The 22,887-nt window shown below is 32.3% G+C and overlaps 1 protein-coding gene across 3 annotated transcripts in view; it reads left to right on the top strand.

Moving 5' to 3' along the window:
- The window catches only part of LOC129217824 (coiled-coil domain-containing protein 6-like), a 55,548-nt gene that overhangs the window by 15,375 nt on the left and 17,286 nt on the right, over positions 1–22,887 (top strand). For all 3 annotated transcript variants that reach the window (XM_054852165.1, XM_054852166.1, XM_054852164.1), the window contains exons 4-5: positions 3,339–3,496; positions 10,316–10,472. In XM_054852165.1, the coding sequence (XP_054708140.1) occupies positions 3,339–3,496; positions 10,316–10,472 (315 nt within the window). The remainder of the gene's footprint in view (positions 1–3,338; positions 3,497–10,315; positions 10,473–22,887) is intronic.

Here is a 22,887-nt window from a genome sequence, read left to right as displayed (position 1 = left end):
GCCGAGATGCACCCTCACACAAGAACATCTTCAACGTTCTGATTAACCGATCCAACTAAGTTCTTAAGATTAAATTCCTCTTTTTTTTCTTTCATTTACAATTATATAACAATTTAACCCAAAATGTTGAATTTATTTTCGTCTATAAATAAGACGTTGTTCCAAAACGTATTGAGCTTATTTAACATTGATTTTACGACGGAAAGCGTAATCTTACTGTTTTCCGCACGAACAAGAAAATTTCTGCGGGAAGAGGTCCCATTTAATCTAGCTAATCCGAGAACTTTTCGAACAATTTTAGGTAAAAATTAAACGTAAAATGTTTCATTCAATTCTGTAGAAACTTTTTCAGTTCTGAAATGTGTATTTTTCATATTTTTTTTTTACTGTAAACCTCCGATCACGCTTTGTTAACTTTGCCAGTTGACCTTTTCTTACCTTGTTTTCGATCCGATTCTTGTCTTTAAAGCATTTTATCAAGCCCTTCACTATAGAATGGTATAAATTAACCAATTTAGAGACATTTCAAATCAATTTACGGCTACTGTGAGGGAAAAAACCGAATTTCGAATCGTGTTTGTTGTTTTTTACGCATACCTGCCATTTTAAAATAATAAGCAGAATATTAGGGAATAAAAACACAAAAAAATAAAGTCAAATGACTTTACAGTATCATTACAATGCAAAAATAATAAAAAAAAACCACATATGATAATTTTAATTATGAATTTATTCGAAACTATTTCAGTGTACGATGACTTTTGTGGCGTATTTTTTCTCTGTCTCTTCGTTTTTTGACAAATTTCAAAAATAAAATCTGGCAATATTCCAAAAAAAACTACTGGGTTTTATTCACAATGGCATAGGAATGGTGTGAAAAAAAATTGGACTTCATATTCGAATTCAGTTTTGCATTATTTTGGTTTTACTACAAAATTTCAAGGTGTACGAACACTTTTGGGAGCCACTGTATTATATTAAATGATTGCGTTAAAAGAAAATAATTGTTTAGTTAATTGCAGTTATGATATTGTAAAAAGAGTCATCCCCAAGTGATGTCATGCTTTGAGGAGAAGACGGGCTCATAAAATTGTGACAAGCGGAAGAGAGAGGGTGACAAAAAGTGACATCACACAGTTATTGTAACAGTATGTTTGTAAAAAATATGACATGACAAAAGGAGGAGTTTGGGGTGAAGTGTGACACTTTGTAATAAAGGGTGCAGATGGTCAAATATATTGAAAAAAAGTGTGACATCATTTAATGATGCTCCATTAGTACTCCTTCAAAATCTCATTTAATTCCTTCAAAACTCCTCCAAAACTCCTTCATTTTGTTTCTGAAATTGAGTACAAACCCTGGCATTTAAATTCCTTCACATTAGTGATGCAATAGATGTAAATTTTGTTAGATATTAGATATCGGACATATGACGCTGAAGGTCTGCTGCTTTCATGTGGTTGGGTTGGTACCAACATTTCCTATGACAATACTCGAAAATAGTTGCATTAATATTTTAATAACTTGAGCAACACTATATTTAAAAATTATGTACTTTTTTTAAGATATAAGAATGACTTTAATATCAGTAAACCAGGGTTGGCAGGTTTTTGCCGGAGGCGGAAAAAACCACGGTTTTTACCACCCGACAAAAATAGGTTTTTGCCACAGTGGCAAAAATAGATTTTGTGTTAACAACTTACAGTTTTTTTTTCCTTTTATATAAAAGTAAAAGCATGAAAAGATTTTGATAAAAGGCTTTGCTATTTTTTGTAGAGTGAGCTAGTATCACTAAAAAGTAGAGTGAATATAGAATGCACATATTGATCAGCTTTTTTCTTAGTGCAATCAAAAAAAGTGATTAAATATATGTATATACAGTCGACGCTCGATATAACGACCATCTCCGTCCCAGAGAAAAAGTCTTTATAACGAGTGGTCGTTATAAGAGGTATAAATTTAAAAAATGTACACCGTCATCATGCATGCCCAAGTAAATGCCCAAATATTTTTTATCATAGGAATTTTTAGAAAAGTAGTGTGCAAAATATTATGACAGAATATTAAACAAGTTTTAAAGTAGAAAATATAGGAAGGAAAATGTTACACACTTTCAGATCTGCTACTACTACTACTACCACAACAATTTCTGAAGATAAAACCAGAAACAGAGGTCTGTCTTTTTAGCAGACGTGATTTTTGCAAAACATTATTTTCTGTTTCAGATATAGGTAATAAATTGTGTTTCTCTTGCTTTCCAAAGAAACATTTAAAAGTCCCTCGAGAACCCCAAATCTTTAAAAATACTAGATTTAAACACCAAACTACCAATACATCTGTCAACTCCCTTTTCTTAGGAATCTGGAATTTTCTCGATTTTTCTTCCCATTATTTTTTCTGTGCTAGCTGTGGTGAATGGTAATCCCCCCCTCCCACCCCCTCTTAAAGTTGGATTTGACATTGAAAACTTCAGGCAGATATCCGTAAACAATAATCAATGTCATTTTAAGCTACAAATTTGTTTTATTGGAAAGAACACAAGAAATAGCGTCCGCTGATTCGGTCGCTGTATTGGATTAGACGATACAGAACGGTCGTTATAACGAAAGCAAATTAACATAGAGTTTATAGAGACAAAGTTGGGACTTCTACCACTGGTCGTTATAATGGGACGGTCTTTATAATGTGTGGTCGTTATAATGAGCGTCGACTGTATATATATATATATATATATATATATATATATATAATTAGAATTCAATTTTTTTTTATTAATTTACTAAGCTTAAGTAAACATTCTATGTTTTAGCAAACATTTAAAATCTTAAGTTTTGCAATCCCAACATTTGTTTTTTATTTATTTTTCACCTTATAAATTAGAAGTAACATGGAGAGACATAACTAAAATATTAAAGTGCATTATTTATATTATATTGTCACTATTTCTTGATTAACACTATAATGCTACTTTATTTGCAATTAGGTTTTTTCCATTTTTACCGTTTTTTTTCCATTTTTGCCCTGGTTTTCTCCGCTGTCCCGGCAAAAATACCTTTTGCCGGCAAAAAACCAAACCCTGCAGTAAACCATCTTAACAAATAAACTTTTTGTTAAAACTGAAGCTACTCATAGATCACTGACAAAAATCAACTGACAAAAAAAAGGGGGATCATTTACAAAAGAAGCTTATTTATTTTACATTGATGTTTTACTCTTCATGGGTTTGTCCATTAATTTTTAGACTTATGCCTAAATCGTATTTTTTATCATCTTAAGTGTTAGTTTTTAAATTTAAAAATTCTAATTTTGAAAATTTATTTTATTTATTTATTTTTTAGGATGTTACAGGAGAAGCTAGATCAACCTGTATCTGCGCCTCCATCTCCAAGAGATATTAATAATGGAGATCTTGCTGCTAATTTAACAATGCATGTTCAACATCTACGCAACGAAGTTGCAAAACTAAAAACACAGTTGTTAAATGCTCAGCAAGAGCGTGAGTAAATATCTTCTATTCATTTATAAAGTTATTCATTTATAAAGTCTTATATTTTTGACAATCAGGCGTAAGTTTCATTGTGCTACCTTAGATTAACTTATTTTGGTTTTGTTTTAATAACTAACAAATTTTATAGAATTTTGATAATGAATAGATGCTTCTTAGGTTTAAAGAGCCAATTAAAATCTGAACTCCTCACTGTTAATACAAAAATAAAACAATATAAAACCCTTATTAGACCAATCACTTTATTTGGTTGTGAGACATTGGCAATTAAAACAGAATAAAACTGGCTGCTCATTTTTAGTCTAAAATGTCTGAACAGATGCTTAATGAAGATTAATTATAAGAGACTGGGGCCGTTATGCAAAATACCAACAGGTAAAAATAACAAAGGAACTATTTAAAAAAAATGGTGTGGGCACACAAGTCATATGAAAATTATCTGGAGGAACTAAGAAAGTTGATAGAAGAGACTTTAAAGGAAAACAAAAAATTTAAAAGATGACAAAAAAAAAAAAAAAAAAACAGCAGAGAGGGGAATAAATAAAATGGAAAATGATATTGTTACAAGTTCTGTAAATAACAATTATTTGTATGATTAATTTGTTGTAATCTGGCCAAATTTGGCGTTTATTCCATTATCTTTCATCTAAAATTGTCTTAGTAACATAAGCTGTAAATAGTTTCTTGTAATGAATATACAACACCCTTACATCTGAATGAAGTATATGGTCCTTTCATTTCGGAATGATAAGATTTGTGAATGAATAAAAAGAAAATGCAAGGAAACTTCGGAAATCTCGTGGAATATTTGAGAGCTCTTCCGAGGTTTATAAATAGCCATGCCGCGTCTTCAAAGTCAGACTGGTCTGAACTGTGGGCTGGAAAGTATGTATTTGCCTTTGGCTGTGTTTTTGCGTATTTCGATGTAAATACGTGCGTGACCGTTGAGTTTATGGTGTTAATTGATATTTGCCTAATTGCTATTGATAATTTAGCAGTTAACGATATTTCTTGTGCATAGTTGTAAATAAATCTCCTGTGTTTTCTCAAGAACTGTGTCATCATTTAAAGAAAGTTTGAAGTTGCACTGAACTCCTAACAATATCAAGAAGACAAGGCAGAAGTGATTGCACAGATAAGAAACCCAGTCAAGTCTCCAGATTCTCTTTTAGAATTAGCAAACCAATGGCTAAAATCAGCTATTGAGAAAAGTGATTAATCCGAAATTAGCAAAGCAAAAAGAATGAGGGTGCAGAAAAGTTACAAGAAGAACAAAAACAAAAAAGAAACAAAAGTTAAAACTTATCTCTTTACTAGCAGTACCCGCACAACAATGCCCGTGCTAAAAATGTAATGGAAGTCCATTGAATAAAAAAAATTGACGCCCCCTCCCCGTCTAATATGAAATGATCATTTTTCTTTGTATAAAATGCGAACACACCTTTTCAAAAAAAAAAAAAACTATTGAAGTTTCTTTGGAATTTAAAACTTTTCGTCAATTTATTAAATTAGATTTACAGCTGCTTTGAAACTCTGTTTAGCGAATGAAGCAGTTTTTACTGCAATTTAAAATATTTCGCCAAATAAACAACAACAAAAAAAAGGCATGAAATAATATCTTTCATGTGTAAAAATAATTCCGCAACTCTATTGTTCATCGCGAAACTTGCCCAGCAACCACGCTATCATAATCAATCTGTCTAACGAAAAAAAAATGAAATCAGGTGGAACATTCGAAAATCGTCGTCAGAAAAAAAGAACAAAATGTCGTACATTTCACTCGGATAAAAACAAATCAAAAGTTTCTTTTCTTCCAAAACAAATTGCCAAAACAATGAATTACATTAACGGTTGCCTTAAAACAATAATCCTAGACTGAACTGTTCAGCTCCTAATGCGCCAAGTGACCACGCTACCGAAATCCAGCTCTTTTTCGAGTGAAGCGGATGCTTTTTCTTTGCCAATAATGTTTCGCTAAACAAACAAAAAGGTATAAAATCAAATTAACAGTAGCTTTCAAATCTTTATGTAGCTGCGTTACCCGGCTTTGCCCGGTCTACCTTGAGAATAAAAATTGTCAAGTGACATATATTCAACAATCAGGCTTAAATAAAAGGGGAAAAAAAACACCATGAAACCCCCCCCCAATCCCCCCCCCCCTTCCAAACAATGATGACAGATATTAAAATACTTTTAAGAATTTAAAATACGAAAGATGGATTTTACAAGCATAACCATGGAAACATGAAATGAAATAAGTTTGAGAAAATTAATGCAAAATAAGGAAATAAACAATGGATTCAAAAAGCGTGATCGTGGGAACGTGAAAAAAAAAATGATTGACAACTTAAATCAAAATGACATATTTCGATTTTGATTTAAAACGCTTGTAACTTTTTTCCTTTGAAGATAGAAGCTAATTTTTTCGACCATAGGTCGAGAGAGATCTGGAGTAAAAAATGTCGTTTTTTCCAATGGTGTCAAAAAGAAGACTGTGGGACAATTCTTTCACTTTTTATTGATAGATTTAATGAAGAAAGTAGTGCCTAAATTTCAGATATGCCTAAAAAAGTTCAAGCTACTCCTGTCGTAAAGAAGTTAGAGCATCGAAACAAATTGCTTAGAACGCAGAAAATTCTACCCTTTTCAACGATATATAATACTAATATGTGCAAGTAATTTTTCACCCCTTTAATCGCCAACAATAAGCAATTTACGTGAAATTTGGGCCTAAATTGGAATAAAAAAAGAACTATTTATGGGATTTTTTTCGAATTATAGCCTATGTTACTCAGTGAGAAGGCACCTTTCATACAGTGAAAGAATTTTTCAAATAGGTGCAGTGATTCTGGAGATTACCTCGAACATATAAACACACAAAAATCCGCCCTCTTTTTTTATAATATAAGTATACAGGGGTCTGTCCAGGATTTTTCACAGGGTCCGTTTTTTGTGAAAAATGAATTATTTTTGTGAAAAATCAAAAAATTTCGCAAAAAAAAATTGTTAAAACGAAATTTTAATATTTAGAGATGGCACAAACTGCATCATTTAAACTTAAAGTTGAGTGTTTTCCTCTTCTATATTGAGAATATCATTCTGGATTGTTTTTCTAGTAATTGGCAGGGGGGAGGGCAGCATTGCTCTCTCGAGTATCAATATTTATCTACCATTCTACATTATGATATTTTATATTAGAAATATTTCTGTACAGTATTTAAAATAATTGTAACAAAAAAAATCAGACAAAATACTACAGTATATTATCAACACTTACTATGATATCCGACTTGTTTCTCATTTGTAAGTGCACATTTAAACTCTATGAATAATAAAAAGTTTTCGAGGAATGACTTTTTTTTTCCATTTGCATGTCCATGAATTACAATTATATGGGTGCTAATATTAGCCTTGCGTTATTTAATGAACATACGCCATTCATTCTTTTTTTTTTCAATGTACAGTGAAACTTCTCTGGAGCGACCACTCTCCGTTCCTGAAAAAAGTGGTCGTTAATGGAGGTTGGTCGCTCTTGGAGGTCATTTTCGAACATGCAAATATAGTACCATAGTTGTTATTTACCTTCTTCCTGCAGTGTATTTATCAAGAACATTATGATAAGAATGTATTTAAATAAAGAAACTTTTTTTAAATTTTAACTGAAAAATATACTTTTTTCATGATTTTTCTACTTCAAAACTAATAGCTTTAAAATTCGCCTGCTTCAGATTCTTCGTTTTTCCTAAAACAACTTTCATTTCTAGTTTAGTTTTCCGCTGCAAAAATAAATTAATAATGTGTCCTTATTATTAATGCAAGATAAGATTATCTATTTCTGTTAGAGTTTGTTGTGCTGACAGCTTTTTTTTTTACTGCTAATTTCCTTTAATTTCCTTTCTGATTTTCTTTTCTTGTGTAAGTTCAAAACTTCTGCACATTTCTCGAGTGTGAGATTGCTCGGTTTTTCGAAATTCTGACTGCGACGTATGGATGGTGATGAAAAGCAGAATTCAAATTCACTGAAACCAACTCTTGAGCTTTCAAAAGCACTAAAAATAGATTTTTTCCACTCTGATGAAGTAGGAATGCTCCCTTCTAACTCCCCTCTCCCGTAAGCAACCAAGAAATTCCAAGAAACAACCTTTCAACAAGTCCTATTCTTATCAACTTCCCTCAATGAAAGGTGCACACTTGACTTTCCTTGAGATTTGCATGTGCCACCTTAGCCTCCCTAGGGTCCGAAAAAAAACGCCCTCCTTTTTATGACTTTAATGAGGTTTCAAGCAGAGAGAGCAAGAAAGGAACACGTTTGGACCCACTGGAAAATGGATTTTAATCCATTATTCTGGTTTCCTCCATCTTTGTTAATAGGAGAAAACTGTTCTGTTTCCATATGAACTTTATTTTCTATTGCTTTTCTTCTGTTGTCTCTCTCTTTTTGAGTTTTCTCTAACAAAAATTCCGGTATTTTTCAATGCTGAGGGTTTACGATTTGCCGGTCCTTGTGAGAGGTTTCAATGGTCTTTCCGAGAGGTATTTTAACATTAGTCATATACGGGGGAAATTCGGTGCCTCAGAAAAGTGGTCGTTAATGGAGGTGGTCACTCATAGAAGTTTCACTATACTGTAAATGTAATCAAGACTTCATCGTGTTAACTTTAATGTACGTAATAAAAGCTATTGATCGCTTTATATACATGTGTGATTGTGAATTTAATAACTGTTTTTTAATTTCAAAGCTTTTGTACATTCCTTTTAAAATAACTAAAGTGTGTTAGCAATGTTTTGAAACAGGAAAGTGATTAAATCAGGGTTCATACGGGTCATGGAAATCCTGGAAAGTCATGGAAAAAAAAAAAGCCAATTTCAGGCCTGGAAAAGTCATGGAAAATTGAAATTTTCATTCAAAGTCATGGAAATTTATTTCAAGTCATGGAAAAATGTCCTTGACAAAGAGAAAGTAACAGTAATTAAAAGAGCATTAGAAATCTTATGTGATTCAATAGTATAGCACATAAAAGTTATTAAAAGTCAAAAATTGAAAGATCCAAAAATCAGATCTGAATTTTGAAATCTCATTGCATCCACTCCTGTCGCAACCACTCGCTTTTTTTTAGCAATGTGATTTTACTGCTTGGGCATCACTCATTTTGAATTAATTATTATTTTCAACACTTTTTATGTTTTACATTCTGTAGTAGCAAACTTGCAAGTTCTTGGTTTGGCACGCCCACTCTAAAAACGCAATTCATTTGCATCCGAGTTGGTTTCCATCACTCGTAATAATTTTAGTATAAAATTTAAGAGTTTATTTTAATTTGTTGAAGGTTTTAGAAAACAAAGATCTTTAGTCAGGTGATAAAATACAGAAAAAGGGGAATTCTAATACTCTAAAACAGTAGTGCCCAACATACAGCCCGCGAAACTAATCCATGCGGCCCACTGCTGCGTTCAATGTCGGGAATCACACATTATGTGTTGTTAATTTATATGCATTTGAAAATGTGCAAATAAGTAAGCAAAACAAGTACTTTTGAATCGGAAGATTTATTCACTACTGAATGGGTTTTTATATAATTACCTGGTTTAGAAACAAAAAACTAAACTATGTGGCTTTACTTTAAAAAATGAAAATATTGTGAAGTTATGTGGATGATTAAATGCCATTGTTGACACTAAAAAACAACTTTTGAAGCAAATTTATTGAAACTTAGTGATGACTCATTAACCTTTGTCCCATTGGTTATCATTCTGCTTGTTTATAAAAAAAAAATTAGACATTTACGCTAAAACGCATAAACTTATATGATGAAGACAAATAAAAATAGTTTAGTTTTTTAAGTGTACACTGATATTTTTTTTCCCATTACGAGTAAGTGCTTCAATGAAGTAGTGACAGTCATGTAGAAGTTTTTGCTAATGCTTATTTCTAAAAATTGGCAAAAGTTAGATATTAAATAGTGCTATTCCTGTTAGATATTAAATAATGCTGTAACAAGGTCATGAAAATTTTTATTGAAGTCATGAAAAAGTCTTGGAAAAGTCATGGAATTTTTTCATCCAAATAGAGTATGAACCCTGTTAAATGCAGTTGACATATGGTAGACAACAGATGGTTTATCTTAACTGACTACTAGGCTATCCATCATACTATAACTGAAAATTGTCAAAAACTTTGCTTTGTTTAAGGGGTTTTCAGAACAGTAGGGATAAGTAACTTCATTTTAGACAGAAATGTGGCTGATTAGTACTTGAAAAAAAAAAAAAACTTTTTTTTTTAATGCTTTGAGACATTTTAAAAAAATAATTAATGTAGTGCTTTCATTGTTTTATAAATATCTCTAATATATGCACAACTTTCACATTTTTATCGCTGAAATAAGATTGGTATGAAATAACAGCATTTCTGTGTAACTGGACAAAGCTCCGCTTATCCAGGTGATCCCGCTTATAACCATAATATATAGCCCATGCATTTGAGGTATGTCTATTCATCAAAGTATATGTAACATGATTCAATATTAATACTAATTTTTAAAAAAGTGAGACTATTTTAGATATTCTTTTCCACATTTGGCGACTATTTTGGGATCATAGCTCAGTGGCAGTCCTGTAAGTGTATCTAAAATTTGTTTAAGCTTTCAAATCGCCAAAATATAGGATTTCATACATTTTCACCAAATTTTATTTTTAATGTGTTCATTGGGATATCAGTTAATAGTGCTACACAATTTTGCTGTATTTGTCAAACCCATAGAAGCCACCTTTTGTTTTTGCCTGATTTTTGTAATATTTTTAATATTACTGTAGATTCTGAGAAGATGGCTCAGTTTGCAATGGAAGAAAGATGTGGTAGAGAAGAAAATGTGAGACTTCAAAAAAAATTGCAAATGGAAGTTGAGCGGAGAGAGGCTTTATGTCGCCATTTATCCGAGAGTGAGTCTAGTCTTGAAATGGATGAAGAAAGGTAACTCATGAAATTATTCTGCTTTCAATTTAATTTTGACGACATACAATGTCTTAATACAAGTTTCCAACCTACGGCCCACGTGTAAATTTTCCCAGCCTGCAGGAAGCTTACTTTTTTCTTTCTTTTTTTTTGCATTTCTTTTTAAGCAAAAGAAAACTATGCCCAGGAAATTTTAAAAACCAGGACTGACCATGGTCTTGAGGATAGGCAATGATAGCAACTGCCCTCCCTACAGGAGAGCATGGGTGCAAGACCTTCCGTCTCAGGACGGATTTCCGTCCTGGAAAAAATTTCCGAGACGGAGGTCGGGACGGAAAGAAATTCGATGACTTTCCTTCAGTTTTTACTTAAAAAAGAAAAATTGAGTATTTAAAAAATATGCTTTAATTACTGAACCGTTCCATAACTACGAATGTACATTGACACGCTCTCGATTTTCAACCATGGGCTTGTTTTGTTTGCAACGTGCTTTTGGAAGGAGTGGCTTTTAGACTCGCTCCATTATTTCCAACTCACTGCATTGCAGACCGCGAAGTTGCTTAGTTTTCTCCCTGATTTATCTAATTAATCATTTCTATTTGAAAATTTAGCCTTTTCTCTTTTCATTTTCGATCATCCTTTCGTTTTTTTTTTCAAAAATGTTTTAGAGTTGAATCTAAACCCCCGATTGAGAGTGATTGCTGAAGGGTGAAATGTTTACGCCACAACATAGGGCGTCCACACACCAGGCAAAACGGGAACTACCAGGGACTTTAAAGATTTTAGTGAAAATGGGAATTTTGAAAGACTCGGGAGAAATTTTCAAGCTTGTTTTGAAACACCGATGGGCAACTGTTCCTGCATTTTCAACATGTTTCTGCTAAAATATTCTTGGACTTGAGGAATCACTAAATTCTAATGTCTTCCAATCTAACACTCGCTAGAATGGAAATATGAGGGGAGGGGGGGGGGGCGAGAGAAAGAAAAGGAAACGAAAAAAATGGCGGCAACACGAATTTGCGAAAAAACTCTGCTCTTGCAAAGAGAGTGAGTCCGCAAATTAGCCCACGATACTGAGGTCTTAAAACGTTTGTATTTTTGGACAATCTAAAACGAGGGAGGGGGTGGCTATTCAAGGGATCCAGAATAAAATATCGAAAAACTGAATTGAAAATCGTTTTTGAAGCTAGGAGTGGTTCGGGATTTTCCCACTGCAAACTCTTAAAAATTTAAAAGTCAAAAATGTTGAGGCTGTCTTTAATGGTGTGGGGAGGTTTTTAAAAAAAATCGGAAATTGGAGTCTTAAAAACACTAATTTAGGCAATCTTTGTGGATTGCTGAGATGGTTTTGGTGTTCTAAACGGAAAATGTTTTGTAGCTGATGTATTAAAAACTGTTTGAGGCTATACTTAAGTCAAATTTAGTGAACTTAAGGGAAGAAGTTCGGGGGGGGGGGGTTCTTCCCTGAAAATTTCTCCATGCTGAAGTATTAAACTGTTAATTTGGCTATTTTTGAGTGAGTTAAGAGTTAGGGAATTCGGGGGTCTTTCTCGGAACATTTTCGAAATTGAAGTATTAAAACTTCGGGTTGTCTTTGGTGATGTAGGGAGGGGAGTTGCCCTTTCAATAGAAAAATAAATCTTAAACACAAACTTATACTGCTTTAATAAACACAAAGAGAGGGGGGGGATTCCGCTGCCCAGCCCGAAATATTTCTGTTTCTGAAATTTTAAGAACTCTGTTTTGGGATATCTTTAGATAACTTAAGGAGGAAGGGAGTTGGAAGCTTCTTTCAAAAAGTTTCCGAAATTAAAATATTAAAACTTTTAGGCGGTCATAAGTCATGTATATAGGTAAGGGGGGGTACTGTTCCTAGAAAAAAAAAAGTATTAGAAACTGAATCCTCTTAAAACTCAAATTTAGGATATTTGTGGTAAATTCAGAAGAAGGGGTTCGGGAGTTCTCTTCCGAAAATTTTTCGAAGCTGAAATATTTAAAATGCCACTTTAGGCTATATTTGAGTGATTTAAGAGGGATGTGAGTCGGCGGCCCTCCCTGGGGTGAGGATTCAGTTCCCCTATTGATTTTTTTTTTAATTAATAAATATTGGAAAGTATACCTCGTTTAAAAAATGTATCTACTTCACTGAAGTGGTTTTTTTTTATGGCTAATTTCACCACCTGCTATCTTACGAAATAATTTATTTCCAAATGAAGACTATGGGGGAATGGTGCCAGTTTATTATCATTAGTCGCCCATACCCTTCCCCACCTTTCCTTCTTTTCTGGTTAAATTGGCACTAACTTGGGTAGACTTTCCGATCAGAATTAATTTATGTTGCAAAATGAAAAATCTTATGTCCCAAGCGATTTTATTGCTGCAGTAAAAATGTTTGCGATTGGCAAAACACTAACGGCGGGGAGCCCCGAACACATTTAGCCCTATCCAACATCGTCTAAAATTACGCTTTTGGAACTTCAATTTCGAAATATTGCCGAAGGAGAGTTCCTGAACTCCATCCCTTCGATAATGCATTCAAAAAGCGTATAAACGTTATGAAAGATGGAGTACAATTTCGTTTTTAAAGCTTCAATTTCGAGGAGAGTCCAGAGCGCCCCCCCCCCCTAATACTTTTGAAAGTCGCCTAATATTGTGATTTTGAGGCGATCAGTTTGAAAAAAATGATGTTAGAGAGTCCCTGAACTCCTCCTTTCCCTGAACTTTATCGAAATGGCCTACTATTGCATTTTTTGGACTTCAATTTGAAAAAAATTCTGGAGAGAAACCCCCAAGCCGTTATTGGCGGCTTTTAGGTTTTTGGAATTACAATATCAAAACGCTTAAATATTACAATCTAAACTAAGTTTGTGTTGTTAGAAAAGTCAAAAGCTTAAAACTGAAATCAGATTCCAAAACTGGCATTGTTAAAATCTACAACATTTACACACATAAATTTTTCCTTAAGCACGCATGCTTGAGGCGGGGGGCTGAAAATATTTTCCGTCTTGAACACATCACCAAACTTGCACCCATGCAGGAGAGTTGCCGACTCTCACTTTTAAGGGTGGAGGAGAGTCAAGCGGACCCCTTATCAGTATGGCCACCAGAACATCTCACCATATGAAATTCATACTACTCCATTTCCGAGCCGAGCCTCTAGTTTCTGCCTTGCTGACATAGCCTTTTTCTCAACTTAAATTGTTCTCAATTATGAAATTTTGCTCAAGACAGTTTTCAATTACTAGCACCTTAATTTTTCTTTCATTTCATTTCTAAGTCCATAATTGATGATTCATGCACCATTCTTAATTGGTCTTTCCCATATGTTGACTAAGATGCATTGCATTGTTTCAGTATCTAATTTTTCTATAAGAGAATTAATTTTTTTTCAAATGTCAGTGATGAATCATGTACCATTCTGATGTTGCATTTTTCTTTGTTGATAGTGAACTAATTATTGTCTCAGGCATTTGTTCTAAGAGATACAGGCATCACAGCGTTCCTATATTTTCTTATATTTCTGAAAAAGTTCCTATTTTCCTATAAGTCCTATATTTTTATTTCCGCTTCCTTTTTTTTTTTTTAATCCCCCCCCCTCCCCACGAGGCACGCGTTGACGCCATTTTATCTTTCCTTCCGTGTTTCTTCCTGAGCAGAGCAGCATTTGACTTTAGCTCGCCTTCGCAGTTCAATTCTGCGCACATGAAGCTCCTGTGCAAGTCCCCAAAACTATGTTTTCGAGCTCAGCGTCGCTGAACTTAGGTGATCCTGATGGGCGCATGCGTTGTGCAGGTTTTGACTACGTCATTCTAGGAAGGACGTGCCGACTAACTACCGTTTCAAGTCTCCACATGCGTGATTTTTCTTTTTTTCTTTTAATTTTTTTTCTTTTTTACGGAACTTTGTGTTTGGCAATGGCTGCAATTATTACTGCTTGCGGGAAAGTTAGCTCAACTTCGATTATTTTGGCTTTGATTGTGAAGAATGTAGGTGCTGCAGTTTGCATGTCAACTAAACGTTTATTGTTATAATAATGCCACCGAAGAGATCGCACAGCCAAATTTTCAAAAAAGAATACACAAAGCTGTTCCCGATTCTTAAGGAATCGAGGAAGTCGGGGGGAAAAACATGCATACTTTAGGGTCAATCTAGACCCAAATTGGGTACTCTTTGTGGCCCCTTCAAAAAATTCGGCATCGTAAAAGCGACCCCATTCACAAAATTCAACATCTCAAAAGCAGCTCATTCACAAAATTTCACATCATAAAATAAATATACAAACATAATAGGGTCAATCTCAAACAATCTTTTTTTTTTTTTTTCAACCAAACAGCTACCAGACCAGCAGCTACACGTGAAGCATAGTCGCCATATTTAGTCATTCACTGGATGGAATCAGACAAGATGCTTAAGTGCCTAAATTTATAAGAACAAAGCACAATTTGATATTTATTTACTGCAAACTAATGAAAATAACACAAAATGTGCTGTAAATTCTTTTTTTTTTTTTTTTTCAATTATTTTAATGTTTTCATGAGAAATGAAGCACTTCATGTTTAAAATTTTATCTTATCCTCATTGCTTTAAACCCTTATTGTGCTAAAAACTATAACATTTCCACTAAATTATTGTTTTATGAGGATTGTTTATTTTTTAATTATTTTAGTGCTACTAGTTAAAATCTAGATCAGTATAGTCGCCATTTTTGATCATTCCCAAGATGGAAATAGACAAGCCTTAGACAATAGACGATGGAAATAGAGGCCAACTATTGAAAATACCGCAAAATGTGCCGAAATTTCTTTTTCTTTTTTTTTGGATAACACTTATATTCTTGAAAAATCCAAATTTTTATCTTTAAAATTTTACCTACAGAATATTATTTTATCTTCATTGTTTTGGATGCCAATGTGCTGAAAAATGACTATTTCATCTGAAATGCAGTTTTTTTATGGATTTTTAATTATTTACAATTACAGTAAAACCCCTCCTAACAGACACACCTCTTATGCGGACAATTTTTAATTTCCCAGTTCCAATGCAAATAACATTCTTAAACCCCTGTCCTGCAGACACCTCTCTATTGCAGACAAAAAAAAATTTGTCCCGTTACTGTCTGTAATAGAGGGATTTTACTCTACTTTTATGCATCAATTCAAAAATCTTAACTTTTTCGCGTAGTCGTGATGTTTGTTCATTCTCAAGATTGAAGTAGACAAGACTATTCGTGAAATACACCGCCAGCTCAGTCATTTCCAACCAAGGACTACAGTTTCTTGCTTATTAGCACTCATCAGCCCGGTATAGGAAAGTGACTGAGCTGGAGATGGAAAACCTCTTAAGGGAGCCAGGGCTGGAAATGACTGAGCTGGCGGTGTATTTCACGTAATCTGCCTTAGCCCTGGCTATTGGGCAGTAACTTACTGAATAAGACTATTAATTGCCTAAATTTCCCTAAACAGAATTTTTGGTGCTTATCTCAAAGCAAACTATTGAAAATAACATAAAGTGTGTCATAAATCATGTTTTTTTCCTTTTAAATTAGTTTCTTGAAAAGTGAATCTGCACAATCACATTTGATCCTCATTGTTTTGGAGGCTTTGCTAAGAACTTTAAAAAAGTATACATCTAAAATGCAATTTCCTGCTGACTCTCATTTATTTATTTAGAAATAATTCAAAAACCCATTTTAACGTAAATTTTCCAAAAATCATGTTTTTGATAACAAGTGCAAGGTTCTAAAAACTAACCTCCACCCCCCCTCACTTTTTTGTACTTTAAAACTTGGTGACAGTGGTAGCCTCTAAGTTTTTTAGGTCTGTTTTATTTTAAACCTAGCTTGGATTAGTCACTAATATTTCAGCTGGTTTATTTTGCTTTAATGACCAAATACTTCTCAAACAAATCTTTTTTACTGGGTGTTCTTGAAAGTCATGGGAATTCGTGGATTTCAACTGTGATCGAATTTGGTACTGAAAAGTCGGGATTTTCAGGAGGAAAAAATGCTCAAAAAGTATCATATCCGAGATTTTTCTGAGAAAAAAAAAAAACATGATATACATTTAAAATTTTAACTAACATACATTCAAATTTTTACCTGAAAACTTTTTCCCAGAAAAGAAAAGGAAATTCACAATCATTTCTTTTTTACAAAAATATAGAAAATTCATAAAAATATTTTGCTTTTTCACAAAATGGTATGTAACTGTATTTACTTTTCAAGTTTTAAATTCATCTATGATGATTCATGCACCATTCTGAATTTTCTGGAGAAAACCTTACCCATGTGTTGACTGAGATACTTTGCAATATTTCAGTAATTAATTTTTCTGTAAGAGATTTCATTTATTTTCAAATGTCTGTGATGAATTATGCACCATTCTGATGATTTTCTTTGATGAAAGTTTACCCAATTATCACCTGAGACATTTGTTCGTGGTAAAAATTTTGCTCAGTAATTACTTTAAAAAAATTTTCAAATTAATTTTTATTTTTGCAACTAAATAACAAAATGTTTCATCTTATATAACACTTTCAGATGTTCTAAATATAATCCTTGCTTGTATCTTTCTTTCCCCAGTCATTCTGATGCTGAATTAAAAATTTTGGGGAAATTGAGATTTTTGTCATTAATAAAATTATGATTTAGGGCCATTCCACGAAAAACGGTCATTTTGCCCCGCACGTGTCTGTTTCAGATGTGTAGACTATACTTTTGCACTAATCATATTGTGCGAGTTAATTACTGATCTTATTAATATTTTGCAGTAATCCCTCGTTACATTGCACTCAGTTATATCGCTCATTCAGATACATCATGCTTTTCCTTTGCACCCCGAAAAAGAATATTTAAAATAATTCAGAGAGAAAAGAATGTGTTCTTCAGAAAGAATATGTTCTCTCTTTCTTAAGGGTTCTAAGGACCTTTAACCTTCAAAATTTTCGAATTTCTGGAAAAAATATATGTTATGCATAATTTAATTCTGAACAATTTGATACCTTATTTATTACCATACGCAAAAAACTTTTCAAGTTATTGTACAAATGCCGTATATTTCCCCATAGATATTTATGTTAACAGCAGTTGTTTAAACCACTTTTTCTCAGGTGCTGGTTTCTCATTTTGCACGTGTGTAATATGTCAGAAGGTTTCTTATATATTTCTGTAAAACGTTTAATGCATCTTTGTCTGGTTTATTTTTGTGATCTGAACCTAAATTTATTATTATTTTTTTAATTTATTTATTTGAAATTTTATAATTTAAAATCAAAATTTTCCAAACTTTTGGGCAAAAATATTTATAAAAATTTTTTATTTTAAGTTAAAATTTAGGTTTAGATCATAAAATTAAACTAGACAAACATGCATAAAAAGTTTTACGGAAATATATAAGAAACTTTTTGAGATATCACGCACGCAAAACAAGAAACCAGCACCTGAGAAAAAGAGCCTTAAACAGCTAATTAACATACTTCTGTATGGGGAAAGTTGATGCCTTTTTATGAAAACTTGAAAAGGTTTTTGTGTATGGTAATAAATAAGGTATCAAATTGTTCAGAATTAAATTAGGCATGATATATATTTTTTCCTGAAAATCGAAAATTTTGAAGATTAAAGGTAATTAGACCCCTTAAATAAATTAACAAAGTTGGTATATTTTCTGTACATCTGAATTCATTGTAGTTTCAGCTGCAACTTTCGATTTGTGTTCCATCAAAAAAAATAGAAATATTTACAGCTATTTGCTTTGTGTTAAGGAAATGATTAGCAAACTAATTTGCTTTTGCTTTTTTTCTTGTAAGAAAATAGTCTTAATGTGACCAAAACTTTTCTTTTTTTTATTCTTTGTAGGTGCAGGTGTCATTAATTTGTTCATTAATTGAATTGCTACTTTTTGTGACTTCAGTTACATTGAGTTCTCGGATATATCGCACTTTTTTGTTGTCTGCCAACAAGTTCGATATTATAAGGAGTTACTGTAATTATTTAGCACCAAAGAAAAACTTCTCCAAATGACAATGTTTAAAATTTGTCTTTTTGCATCCTGCTAATATTTTAATCCTTTAAAATGATTTAAGCTAATTTTGAAATATTCAGACTTAGGATGACTAATTCTATAATTTCTTAATTTATTTATTTAATTTATTTGTTGTTAATTTTAGTTCTTAATAAATTCAATGGTAGTTGCATATTTTTTTTTAAACATCAAGCACTTTCTTATTAAAATCTTTTATGTTTCAAAAATAGAATATTTGCTTTCAAAACTGTCTTATCCTCAGTCTATTTGCACAAATCGGATATTTTTATGTGCATATTGGCACTTTATTCCACGAATTTTAAACTTAAGCTTATAATTGTGAAAAATTCAAGTATAAGGAAGTATTATTTATCACTTGAAATATCAACTTTCTAAAAATAAATGTTACTTGAAAAATTATGATTTTACGAATTCCTGGGAAAAAGGGTTTTTTTTTTCTCTCTAACATATTTATTTTTTCATAAAATAGAGACCCCAATAATGAAACTTGGAACAACCTCTCGTGTTATCACTTGAAAAATTTTATTTTATGCAATTTTCTCATCTTCAAAAGCAGTAAAACAAATAATATTCATGTACAGTGGGACCTCAATATAAAATCATCCCTCGGCACTTCAAGAAACTGACCTTATAAGCGGGTTGACCTTATAACCGATTTATATATATTCAATGATAAATAAACATTTAATTTATTAAATCACTTCAAAATTAAATAGGTTCAAAACTATCAGAAAATTAGGTTATTATAGTTAAATTGATTTGAACCAATTTAAATTTTTGGAATCAGTAAGAAATTTTGAAATTATTTTTTAAAATTTTCATTTAGAGTAAAGCTGCATTCAAATATCCCCAAGCAAACAACTGATGTGCAATTTACATTACTTAAAATTGTCATTAATACAGGACTAATGTGTTTTTTCTTTAATTTAAACAAAATGGTTACCAATTATTTTCTGAATTTCTTCAGCTTCCATGACTGGTAAAAGAGTGCAATTTGTACACGCTGAGTGCCCTCATTATTGCAGGGTGGCGACAAATCAGGGAAAAGTCAGGGAACTTTATCACTCAGGGAAAAATCAGGGAATTTTGAAAACATAACAAAAATTCGGAGAAAATTGATCAAATGAAGAAAAAAAAAATTTTTTTCCTTGCAAAATGAAATACTTTGATTCCCTATGAATGTTCCGCCAAGTATTTGTTTTAAAAAAGTAAAACTAATGAGGTGCGGTTATACAGTGCCTCATATTTGTGCATCTTTTTTCCTCAAGGTCAAATTATTCAATCTTAGGATGAGCTTCCTAAGATTGCTTCTGTGTCTGTAAAGTTGTTTATTTTACCTTGCTTGAATTTTCCTTCCACAAATTCCAAGCTACACAAAATAAACAACCCTACAGGCAAAGAGAAAGCCGTCATTAATGACTTTGTTCTCTTGCCTTTACTCATTGCCTTGAAGTAATTAGTACGGTCAAGTCCCACTTACGCGAAGGATGCGTTCCAAGACGCCTCGCGTAAGTCGAAATTTCGCATTGTAGAAAAGGGTATGCGTAAAAACTTTATAAACATAACCAATCATTTTAGACACTTGTAAACGCCACCTTAAACAGTTAAAAACCTTTTCTTAATTATGCATTAATGTTTCTTACATAAAGAACTGAATTTTTATTTGTATTAAAAAAAATGTTTTATTCAATATAAAATACTGCTATGATGGACAAAAACAGTGATAAATGGGAAAGAAAGACATAAAATAAACCAGTACATACGTACAGCATGTAGTAAGGAAAACAAATGCCCTATAGTTGTACTGTATAGTTGATTCAGTAATGATATTTGTAACTTGAAAGATGTGAAAATGATGATGATTATGCTGCATGATCAAACTGTTATTCTAATATATTTTGAAATACAGTTGCTTCGTTGATTCTTTTATAAAGTTTCATTCTATGGCAATTCCCCTCTTCCTGGTTTCTTTAATTTACAATAACGAGCAGCTTCCATTTTCATAATTTTTGCATTTTGCTTGGATACTATTACTCGGTGACCTTTTGTAGATTTCCTTTTCTTGACTTTTAACTGTACATATGGAAGATTCATTCATACCGTCATACCTAATTGTTGTGCTACGCTTTGAAGTATTTTTTTGGTTCCACTTCAACTTTTCGAGAAGCTTTACCTTTTCTTTAATTGTCAGAAACGTTCTCTTTTTCTTTCTATCTTCACCAACTTTGGATGAAACAGCGCTCTTAGGTGTCGTTATATTTCGTTAACAATCGCATTTAGAAGGAAAAAAATAATAGAAAATGAGAAGTAGTTATTTGTATAAGAGATAAATGACTAGTACGGTGTGGGTACTTCTGCTTTCAGTGTTGCTAAAGGAATGAAGGTCCATTCACGAAAAAAACTTACATATCACGGTTCCCTTCTGAAAAATGTCATGTTGCGGGCAAGGAATTCGCGCTAGCTCGAAAATTCTTTACTGAAAACTTCTTACTTAATCGCGTTATAGCCATTTCGCGTAAGTCAGATCGCGTGGCAGCGGGAGTCGACTGTATACTGTTATCACGATTTCAAGAAAAAAATCTTTGTTTTTTAAATTAATGCTGAAAAAATCTTAAAAGTTATCACTTGACATTTTTAATTTAATTGCTGAAATTGAATTTTGACTGAAAATCAAAGTTCTTTTTTTGGCATGGTATTACTTGCTGTCACTTCAGATTATACGAAAGGGTTTTTTTTTTCCAGACTTTAAAATTCTTTTATTTTAAAACCATATACGTATACATTTTGACATTAATAATTGTTTTTTAATTTCAATGTTTGTTACTAAAGTAATCTAAGATTTTTTTTCGACAACTAATGAAATCATTTGAAATTGAGTTGTGTACATAAGTAAATATTTTACTTTCTTTTTTCTAAAAGTTAAAATACTGTATTCATTCATTAAAACCTAAGTTCTTCATTAGAGAATAGCTCAATATGACTGGTTGTTGAAAAAAAATTCAATTTGTTTTACATAAATATGTCTATTCTGCCGTGTGCAAATAAAGGGCAGTAACTGCACATTTTTTTTTTTTTTTTTTTGCATTTCTGTCATCTATTGTACGTTATCTTTATTGTTCATGCTTGCTTATTTGGTTTCCGCTGAAAAAGAAGCGCGAAAAAAAAGGTCTAATTCCAAAATTTTCCTACTGTTAGTACTGAACCCACCACACATTTCTTCAACTATCTCGAAAACTAATTTCTGCAGATACTGCCATTTACCTGCACACAGCATTATTATTTACGTAAGTAAAGCTACATTACTTCTATACTTTAACTATCACTTGTTATTCTTGCAGCAACATTTATACTGCTTGAAAATTCAGTTTAAGATTATTTCCATTTAAATTTTTTAGTTTTATCAGGATGAGATACATCTTTAAGAGTGGTTTTGATAATTTCTTAGAATTCTTATGTTAACTGGTTCCTGGAAATAAAGTATTTGTTTTAGATTTTCTACAATATTTCCCTTTCGATAATTCAATATACTATTTTTTTCAGGAGCAAATTTCAAAATATATTTTTAATTAACAGCTTAAGCCATTCTAAAACACTGCATTTTATTTAACATGCAATGCTTTTCAGGTAGGGCAAAGAAAGGAAACCATTACCATTGGTAATGTAAATCAGGGAAATTTGGTGAACTTTTATCAGGGAAATCAGGGAACTTTTTTTTCCAGCTCCTGTCGCCACCCTGTACTGTTTCATATTTTAGTAGCACTGTCGTATATCTCACTTGCTACTGCATTCTGTGCACTATCTGCTACGTTAATAAGAAAAACGACTTTTCACTTTTTAAGGGTCGTATATTGCGGTGAATTCTTGGAAGTGAATCTGTTAGGCACTGAAATCATTCAAAGAAACCTGACAAAAGTTACCTTATAAGCGATTAATGTATTATGACCTGACCATATATCCAATAATACATGACATAGAATTCCAATTCAGTGAGCCGAGACTTTAAGAAAAGTGACCTTATATAAGTGCGTGACTCTATATCGAGGTCTGACTGTAATACACTCTTACCAACACATATTTACTTTTTCATTTTTAAATTCATCAAAAATGATTCTGAATTTTCTGGAGAAAGTCTTACCCATATGTTGACTGAGATGCCTTGCAAGTTTTCAGTATCTACTTTTTTTGTAAAAAAGATTTAATTTATTTTCAAATGTCAGTGATGAATCATGCACCATTCTGATGATTTTCTCTGATGAAAGTTTACCCCATCATTGCCTGAGGCATTTGTCACTAGTAGATAGCTAGATTTACATTCATGAGTTAACATTTAACTGAGAACGTATATACGGTATAACCTCGATTAAACGATTGTTAAGAAACTGGAAAAAGTTATC

This window comes from Uloborus diversus, chromosome 2, assembly GCF_026930045.1.
Source record: "Uloborus diversus isolate 005 chromosome 2, Udiv.v.3.1, whole genome shotgun sequence".
In the NCBI taxonomy this organism is placed as follows: Eukaryota; Metazoa; Arthropoda; class Arachnida; order Araneae; family Uloboridae; genus Uloborus; species Uloborus diversus.
Note: the sequence above shows the minus strand (reverse complement) of the source record. Positions and strands in the feature narration are given on the sequence as shown.